Source organism: Mastigoproctus giganteus, chromosome 9 (assembly GCF_048544385.1).
Source record: "Mastigoproctus giganteus isolate SK-2022 chromosome 9, ASM4854438v1, whole genome shotgun sequence".
NCBI classification, from domain to species: Eukaryota; Metazoa; Arthropoda; class Arachnida; order Uropygi; family Thelyphonidae; genus Mastigoproctus; species Mastigoproctus giganteus.
This window is the reverse complement of record NC_143583.1, coordinates 206,228,314-206,238,296: the sequence shown is the minus strand read 5'-3', so window position 1 is coordinate 206,238,296 and position 9,983 is coordinate 206,228,314. Positions and strand designations below refer to the sequence as shown.

The 9,983-nt window shown below is 36.2% G+C and overlaps 1 protein-coding gene across 1 annotated transcript in view; it reads right to left on the bottom strand.

Annotated features, from left to right (window-relative positions):
* Positions 1-3,941: 3,941 nt before the first annotated feature.
* The window catches only part of LOC150081073 (protein tudor-like), a 114,632-nt gene continuing 108,590 nt past the window's right edge, over positions 3,942-9,983 (bottom strand). The window contains exon 7 of the mRNA XM_090380906.1: positions 3,942-7,404. Coding sequence (XP_090237032.1) covers positions 3,956-7,404 — 3,449 coding nt within the window. The 3' untranslated portion in view covers positions 3,942-3,955. The remainder of the gene's footprint in view (positions 7,405-9,983) is intronic.

The following is a 9,983-nucleotide window of genomic DNA, read 5'->3' as shown; positions in this document are numbered from 1 at the left end:
CTATTCTGTGTGAATCATTCGGTGATGTTTCAACAGCCACATTAAGGCAATGTGATCTTGTAAAATGTACAGCTGGAATAACCACATTCATAACGTGTTGGAGATCCAATACTTTCCCATAAAGAGCTTCTTGATGCACAATGCAGTGAATTCCAATCAGAGTTTCAGCTCCGATACCCATCCCTTTTTTGGTTGTTCTACCCATAAGCCCAATGTTTTTACCAATCATATTTTTTTTGCACCGCCAGTTGTGACTCCTTCCAGGTTTTTAATATTTAATCCTAACTTTTCGATAGGTTGGCAAAAATTTCCAAAAAGATTTTCACCTGTAGTTGTTCCGCACATACTCTGTAGATTAGCTAAATCTTCAACTGGTAAAAAATTATCATTAATTCCACATATGAAGATGAGTTCGGCTGTGTCATTTATATCAGCATTGTCATCCAGTGCCACACTAAAATATTTCATTTGTTTTGTTTTCCAAAAGTTGTTCGAACAAATTCTTTCCAATATCTTCTACTCTTCGCATAATTGTTTGTCGAGACAAACTAATGTCTTGTATCATTGTTCGTTTCTACGGACAAATTTCTTCCACAACTTTTAACAAACAACGCTTAACAAATTCACCATCATTGAACGGTTTACTTTCAAAAGTGATCAAATGTGCAACAAGATCTAGAAAATCTTGATAACTGGCATGTACAGTAGATAAATTTCTTGACATACGTTTTCAGTACGTTTTGTTGTTTTCTTAATTTGTTTTGTAACTTTGAACACTTGTTTTCACAGCATTCCTTTATGTTGATCATAAGATTTAGGATTGGAATCAGTGTCGTTTTAAATTATATTCTTTAAAAACTCACACAGTCTCCTGACACACTAAACACACTGCTTTTTCGTGGTAATCAACGAAGAAATAGTCTTCAGTCCATCTTGGATTAAAAACACGACCCTCCAAATCGATTTTCCCTTTTTCGAACACTTTTAAGAATGATTTTTTTTTTTTTTTAAATTCAATACAAATTAATAATTAATTCAATGCAATGAACAAGCTATATCAAAATAAATAACTATTTAGCGTACATGTGACTGCACTGAACCACATGTACCAGTTTGATACAGTTGAGCTGGTCGCTTGCATGCTTGTACACGTAGTGGCGATTGATGCTGTTTTAGTTTACTTTCTGCATGGGCCTTATAAAAATTATTCGTGGGCCGGATCCGGCCAGTAGGTTGTACACCACTAGTATAGAGGGATGTATGTTTCCTCTGCAGAGTACCAAAACTTTTAAACTTAATTTTGAAGGGTCAACGAAAAGCCTCTCCTGGTTTATGTTCCCATCCAAGGATATCCGTTAGTCCATCAACATCCTTACAACAGCAAAGAGAATCTTCACACCAAAACAGATGACTGTCACACATTAGGGTACACTAGTGCAAGTGTCTGAGATGAGCAAACATCATTCATGTACGACATAAATACAATGCTGTTCTTATATTCTCTCCATCTTGTAAGCTCCTCTGACACTATGTTCCCATCCAAGGATATCCGTTAGTCCATCAACATCCTTACAACAGCAAAGAGAATCTTCACACCAAAACAGATGACTGTCACACATTAGGGTACACTAGTGCAAGTGTCTGAGATGAGCAAACATCATTCATGTACGACATAAATACAATGCTGTTCTTATATTCTCTCCATCTTGTAAGCTCCTCTGACACTATGTAGCAGTCCCAGAACATAAACATAAAATTTATAAAGTACAAAGGAAATTCTTTCATCACTTATAACATACACATACAGTTGTATATTTTTCAGTAAATTTCATTCCTTCAGCCTAGACCTCAAAGGCTTCAGCTGTCCTTATATAGATTTAAATCATACACACGATCGTTCAATTCACTCTGAATTATAAGACGAGGCTTGTGTGGGGCTAAGTATTCGTATTTTGATTCAGAATTGCGCACACTGTTTCTATTGTATGAATGTCTACATTTTTCTCTTCTAGTGGTTTCTGGAGGAAGAGGTAGTTCATCACTGACTAACTGGTCTAATGGCTGATGGGATATTCAGATAATCAATTTTAGTTAAGCAAAAATAGCAGTTTTTGACATGACTGGCTGGCTCCCTACACATCTGGGAACAGTGAACATCACTGATACTTGACATTTATTTTCAACCCTCTGAGATATGAGGCACAATCATACAGCATATACATACAAGAAGCACAATTCTTATCCTGATCACCTAACTTGCTGCCAAATTAAAATGCTTTCTTTAATAGAGGCATTATAGGCAGTCTGTGAGATAAATGCACATTCAACTGCAAATTGTTGTTGTTGTTGTTGTTAACTTAGTTTTTAAGAGCATTAGCAACTAAGGCCATATTGCTCCGGAGATATGCAGTGGTCATTCCCTGACCTTTCCGCATCCTCCGTATTTGGTGGTCACAGGCTCAAACCCCGGTCTAATCACGAAGCATGTGCTACGCACTGCTTCTCCTGCCCACCTGGCTATGGAGCACCCAACTGCAAATGAAACCAAAAAATATAAAAAGAGCACGAGAAATGAGGTACCATCCCTCCAACATCAAAGAAAGGAACATGGTGGAGGTGGTGTTTACATGTGGGGCAGAATAATGATTAACGGCTGCACTCTTTAATGTTTTTGATAAGGGTACCATAACTACACACAAGTACCGAGAACAGATCCTCGAACCCTATGTGCAACTTTTTAAGGGTGTGTTTGGCCGACGTTTTCTTTTCATGTACGACAATGCCACTGCACATAAAGCCCAAGTGGTGGAAGAATATCTCGAAACTGAAAATATCCAGTAACTGCCATGGCCATAATGATTACCAGACTCAAATCTGATCCAACATGTGTGGGGCAGCCTTGGGCATTGCACTGCATGCTGATAGCAAACTCCTCAGTCACTTGGTGAGCTAAGGTCGCACTGGTGAAAGAATGTTCAATATAAGGTTGTCAATAAGACAACCTTATATTGAGCATGGTTCATCGCTGTCAGGCATATTTAGCCACTGGAGGGGATCATATGCTGTACTGTTGTGTCATGTGACCTTTTTTGTAATTCTTATACAAACCCCTATTAATGTCCCTAATACCTGATCAAAGTTTTTCACTGTCTCCTCATTTCATCGTTATTCTATGGTACCCCACCATACCACATTCTGTTCCACTTCATCGCAAGTTGCACGAGTTACAACACATTTTCTACATGTTCTGTTAATTTTGTCACTCAGCGTAGTTAAGGTCACATTAATTCTTCACAATGGAATTTTGACAGGAAGTTCAACTTTTCAGTTTTACTGCAAAAGAACTAAGTATTTATTAAGCACTATTGCATTGTACTTACCATAAAGTTACAAAATGTTTAAAATATTTGGTATTAAAAACTACAGATGAAGAACAAACAATCAAACTTTAATACTCAACTCATTTCACTTCTAAATGGAATTACAGCAAAAGAACATGTTAAAAGATTACTTACTGAATAAAAAGGCGAAATTATTCTGTTGAAAAACAGAACTAATTTAACACTAATTTGTAGAAACATATTCATTCATTTTACAAACAAAAAATACACAATCTTTATAAACAAGTTAAATTTTATTAGTTTGTCTCTTTTCAAGTGTATACTTGAAGTTTGAAGAATGATCACTTTTAACATCCAAATTAGATGACTGATCCTCAAGTTGATCACTCGATTTAATTTGGAATTCAGCATGCACTAAAATTCTGCTGTAGAATCTTCATTAACATATCACATTTTCCAGTACAAAATTATTCAAGTGTAGTTCAGTATGAAGTTCACGTATCTTTCAAGTTTAATGAAAGTTTCTCATTAGAAATACTTTAAAATATTTATTTATTAATTTTTTTTTTAAGTAAAATACACTTGATGCAGAAACCTATGCTAAAATCAACTGGCTATTTATCTAGGGTAGCTTTTGTTTGAATATTTTCCTCAGTCCTTGAAAGTGTAAAAGTGTCACTACACACTTGGCTATTGCAACTTGTTTTCTCTTGTTGTACATCATTTAAAAATGGCACATTATTGCTATTATTTAAAACCACTGAATCACTTTCACTAGTTCCACTATTGCAAAACATCTGATCTTCTTCAGATACTTCACTTTTTGAAATTGAAATGTTATTTATATTATCAATTTTATAATTTTCAACTGCCTCTTCTGCCTCACTGAAATAAAGTTCTTCATTCCCTTCATCACTGGAGAGATGAACATTACTCTGGTGGCAGTTTCCCAAAAATTTCTCATTACTTTCTATTGTTTCAAAATAAAATTCACTGCCTTCCTCAGTTAGCTGATCACCAGAAGCAAAATTAAAGCAATGATTTTCTTGAATGGATTCAGTTTCTTCAACTGTATTTGCAGAAAAGTCACTTTCTTGGTTACATGGCTGATCACTGGCTTCAACAGAAGAACACAGATTCAATATGCTGGCATTCGTAACTGCTTCTGTTTCATAAAAGTAAGTTTCCTCCTTTTGTTTTGTTATTGTATCAGCACTATAGTTTTCATTTATATTACAGTAATTTCCTTCGTTCACACAAAGCTTATCACCATCAGATATTGTTGATGAAGTTTGAAAGCACAATTTATCACTACCTATATCTAACACAGTATCTGTTTGTTTGCTGACATACTCATGGTGTTGATGTTTGATGTCACTTTTTACAGCATCAGCAGCCTTTTCTATAGTTGAGGATACTAAAGTTGTTATCAATGTTTCTTCTGGCAAATTCACATTCAAAACTGAATCAGTGGAATGTTCAAGACAGGTATTTATCTGTTTTTTTGAATCCAATGCTTCAAAATCAAGTGCAATTTCACTTGTGCTATTTTTGTTAGAAACTGATAATATAACATCAGATTCTATTCTGCAGCTTAAATTTTCATTTTCAGGACTCAACGTGGTGCTTTCACTTAATACACTTTTAGTTGCTGTATAATCAGTTTCTGGTTCATTAATTTCCATTTCAAGTGAGCCTCCAAAAAATTCTGAGCCAGAATTGCAATTATTACCATCAAATTCTTCCACTAAATTATCCTGTTTCACAACCTCATTATTACAGACAATAAGTTCAGACACAGTTTCAGATTGCTCCAATAATTCATTACTTGCAACTGCATAGTTGTGATCTATCAAGGTATCTGCTACATTCATTTCTTCATTATATAATGACACAACAAACTTATCATCATCTTTCTTAAAATACTCAACAAATAAATGTTTATATCCAACTCCTACTAGATCTGAAAATGAGGCACATATTTCAGTGTTCCATTCCAATTCTTGGAAGGGTTTCACATTAGCCAGGGAACACTTCCATGCTTGAACGGGTAGTCTCAAAAACTGTGTGTCAATTTTCTGTATTAAACTTAGTGCTGTGCTTTCTGTATTACCATAATCTACGGAAAAAACAGTTGCTTGGCCATCTAATATACTTTCAATTTTTCCTCTATACCAGTGGTCATCTGAAAATTTTGCAACACATGGATCACCTACTGAGAATACTAAAGATGACTGTTGGTCTTCTGTGGAAGAATAAAATTCATCAATAGTGGTTGTTAATGTTTCAAGTTCTTGACCATAACATATTAACTGAACCCAAAAGTGAGATGGAGAAACAGCATAAGACACAACAACTTCTATAGGATGGTCAGTGGGAAATTCCTGAAAGCAGTAATAATTTCCCTGGTAAAATTCAAATATGTTTTCAACAAATTTTTCTTCTAAAAGTTTTTCAATAACGTTAATTCCACTGACGGTCAGAAGAACGTGTTGGGGAATCATAACATCAGGCTGTTCTATAATGCATTCTTTCTTATATATTAATTCTTCTAATTTGTCTTTACCGCCTTCCATTTCTTCAATGCCTTTCACTCCATACAGGTGATATTGAACAGCAAGAGGAGGCACTTTAAAAAATTCCACGGGCAATATTTTTATGGCACTTGGTTCTACTGTGCAGCAATTTCCACGATCTATAAACTGAATTGTAATTTTATTCTCATTTTTTGTTGTTACAAGGGCACGGTACCACTGCTCATCATTATTACATTTTACACAATAATAGGGATAAAATTCTGCAATTTCATCAAATGAAAGACTGTGTTCAATTTCTGAAGGATGCAGCAGGCTATATTTTTCCTGAAGTTGTTGGTGTAAGCTCTGAAAATCTTGATCAACGGAAACTGCATAAAACTTGGAAACATCTTCAACATGAGTAACCACAACATTTTTTTTAGTAAACTGAGGAAACTTATTAGATTCTAACTGTGCAGGAGGCATTTCTAATAAAACACCTGTTACATTATTAGTTGCAACCAGAGAAGTATCTTCTTTATTATCTAATATGTGAACAGTTTTGTTGCTGACTGAATCATTTGAAAGGGTTGAAGGGTATATATCATGTTCACCGAACAAACCAGCTTTTATGTTGTAATTTTCAACATATTCAATTACAGTTGGATCCTCACCAACCACTAATTCCTCTTCAATTAGCTGTTCTCCAAAGTCAATTCCATCAATTATTAATTTCACATTAAGTGGTATACTCTGGTTTAAAATTTCAATAAAAATTTCATTTTCCATTAACGATTCTAACCTTAATCTTACTTCCTCCTTTCTTTCATCAAACTCAGAAATACCTGCAAGACAACAAGGTAAAGCAAAAGGTGGCACTTTTAAGAACTGTTTACAAATTATTTTCAGAGTAGACTGGGTGGTTATTTCTGAATTACCATAGTCAATGAACTTCACAACAACAGCATCTTCATCAATTCCAATAACAACAGCCCTGTACCACATATCATCTATACTATATTTTGTAACACAAGGAGTTGATAATGTTATATCTTGCAAAGGATGTTGATTTTCTTCAACCTCATAAAACCTATTTAGCTTTTCTGAAAATTCTGAAAATTCATCATTCAAAGCAGCACACATTACGTAAAATTCTGTCAAAGACTCTATGTGAGAAATGGTCACTGAAACCTTTCCTGAAGGAAGTGCACGGTCGGAAAAATTATCATTTTCAGTATCTGTTTTTGCAACTCCAGCCTCAATCAATTGCTGACTGATATTTCCATCATCATTTTCGATATTTACCACAGCTGGAATAGTAGCAGAGTTAAACAAAACACTCAAACTTCTTTCTTCTGTAAAGCCTTTGAACTTTTCAACAGCATCACTGGACCAAGATTCTCCAACCAATGGCTTCACTTCAGAGAGACAACACATAACAGCATAAGGAGGGTGAATTAAAAATTCTGGTTTGAGATGCTTGATGAGATTTTTATGCAAAATTTCTGAATTACCATAATCGACATATTTCAGAGTTATTTCATCACCTATTAGGAAAGACAATCAGGGAATTAGCACCATATTTAAAAATACATACAGATAAGAGAAGGTTAAAAATTAAAATAAAAAACACAGAACAATACAAATATAATATATAAATAAACAATATATATACAAATATATAAATAAAGAAATAAATAAAAGGAGTTATTTCACCTGGTCATTTTTTGATCTCATGCAGTACAGGGTGGTTTTTGTTTCAGGTTTCATACTTCTAGATATTATATCTTTGCTACAAATGATGATAATGTTGTAATACTGGAATAATATGAACATATGCACTCAACAGTTAACATTTAAAATGTAAAGCAGAATAGCTTTTGGTTTGTAGGCGATACCACATACAGGAAAAACAATTGCATGTTCAACGTTTAAATCTCCAACATTTAGTATGTACTAAAAATGAAGAATAACCATCAAGGCTGCTAATGTATATACAGGCAACCAGCGCATAACACGGCACTTCTACAACAGTTTTGCTCTAACACGATTGATAAATAGTGGCAATCCTTGCATAACACGGTTTCGCTCTAACACGCTTACAGAATTGCTGGAAACCTCACATAACACGGTATTTTTGAGTTGTTTTTTTTTTTTTTTTTTATGAAAATACCAAACCTGAGAGGTTTTAGAAATTATAGTACTTAGTACCATGCTTGGGTTGGAGGTTGAGAAGATATTTGTTGACATTAGACTTGAACTTCTGTAGACTGCGATTTTCAGGAAATACGTATGAAGGAAGGTTGTTCCAGAAAATGGCACTGAATGAATGAACAAGGAAGATGAAAATTTGGTTCACTGAGTTTGAAGTTGGACAGTAAATGGCGGTTGGCTGGTGGCAGCATGTGTTCAGACTATTTGGAAAGAGAGAGCGAGAATTATAGCAGCCAATTCAGAAGAACAGTGCCCATGGAAGTATCTGTAGAAAAGGTATGCAACAGAAACAATACGTATATGAGACAGCGAGCGGAGAGACTGTTAGAGATCAGTCACTAATTAACCTAACTGCCCTCTTCTGAATGGAAACTACAAAGGGTACTAGGAAAGTTTTGCAATATGACGCAACAACGAATCACAGGAAGCTGCTTGTTGCTGCATGTTGAGACATGTTCATACGTGCATAGTAGCCGCCGCGCCAAGTCGATGGGCTCAGTTATTCATTAGTAGTGAGAGTGTAAAGTGCTTGCGATGGCATCGTGGTCACGAAATGAGATAAGGATAGTTTTGCGGTATAATTTCGTGCGTGGTTTAACCATAGACCAGTGCTTAGAAGAAATGACTCTGCACTAGATGATGATTGTCCACATCGTACAACGATATTCAGGTGGTATAGAGAATTCCAAAGGGGAAATTTCACTCTGGAGGATTCTGAGAGGCCGGGAAGGCCACGAACGTCAGTTACGGAGGAAAACGTTACTGCTGTGAGGAAAATGCTTGACGAAAACAGGCGAGTGACCTACCAACAGATAGAGGATACTTTGGGCCTAAATGCACCAGCAATTCGCTCGATTCTGCAAGATCATTTGCACGTGAAGAAACTTTGTTCTCTCTGGGTGCCGCATCAACTGACTGAAGAGCAGATGACACGATGTGTCACTTGGTGCCGGGAGATGTTAAAAAAGTTTGATAAGGGACAATCTCGGTATGTGAACAACATCGTGACAGGTGACGAGACTTGGCTGTACTATTACGATCTGCCTACCAAGGCTCAAAACAAAGTTTGGGTCTTTGATGATGACGACACACCCGTAATTGTCAGAAAATCCCGATCTGTAAAGAAGAAAATGATAGCTGTATTTTTCAAATCGAGTGGAATTGTGGAACATGTCGTTTTGGACACGCAGAAGACAGTCACAGCTAAGTGGTATACTGAACAATGCCTGCCTCAAGTCATTGGATCTATGAAGAACCTGCGGCCAAAGTCAAGAATGGACACCTGGTACCTCCATCACGATAATGCTCCAGCTAACCGCGCCAAAGCCTGCACCGAATATTTGACCACGACAGGACTGAAACTTCTCGAGCACCCTCCCTACAGTCCAGACCTTGCTCCCTGCGACTTTGCACTGTTCCCGCATGTGAAAATGAAGCTAAAAGGGAGGCGGTTTTCCAGTGATGAGGACCTTCTACGGGCTTGGGACAACAAGTGTGCTTTACTCCCTAGTGAAATTTGGCAGAACTGGTTTAAAGATTGGTTTCGGAGGATGGAGAGGTGTATTGAATGTAGAGGAAATTACTTTGAAAAAATTAAATAAACAAAGCTGTATTGCAAAACTTTCCTAGTACCCTTTGTAGAAGCCTGAGAGAGGTTTTAGGTGAAATGTCCCAGATGTGGGAACAATATTCCATGGTAGGGCGGATTTGCAATTTGTACAGAGTGAACAGCTGTTTGGAAGAAAATTAATGCCGAAAAAGAAAGAGAAAAAGTTTTTTTAGATGCAGAGAAAGCAATGTTTGTAATGTGCTTGTGCAAAGAGAGATTAGAAGTCAGGGTAATCCCCAAAGGAGATATATCATCTTGCCTAGAAATCGGAGTGTCGCCAAAGATAACCATAGGAGCAGAAGA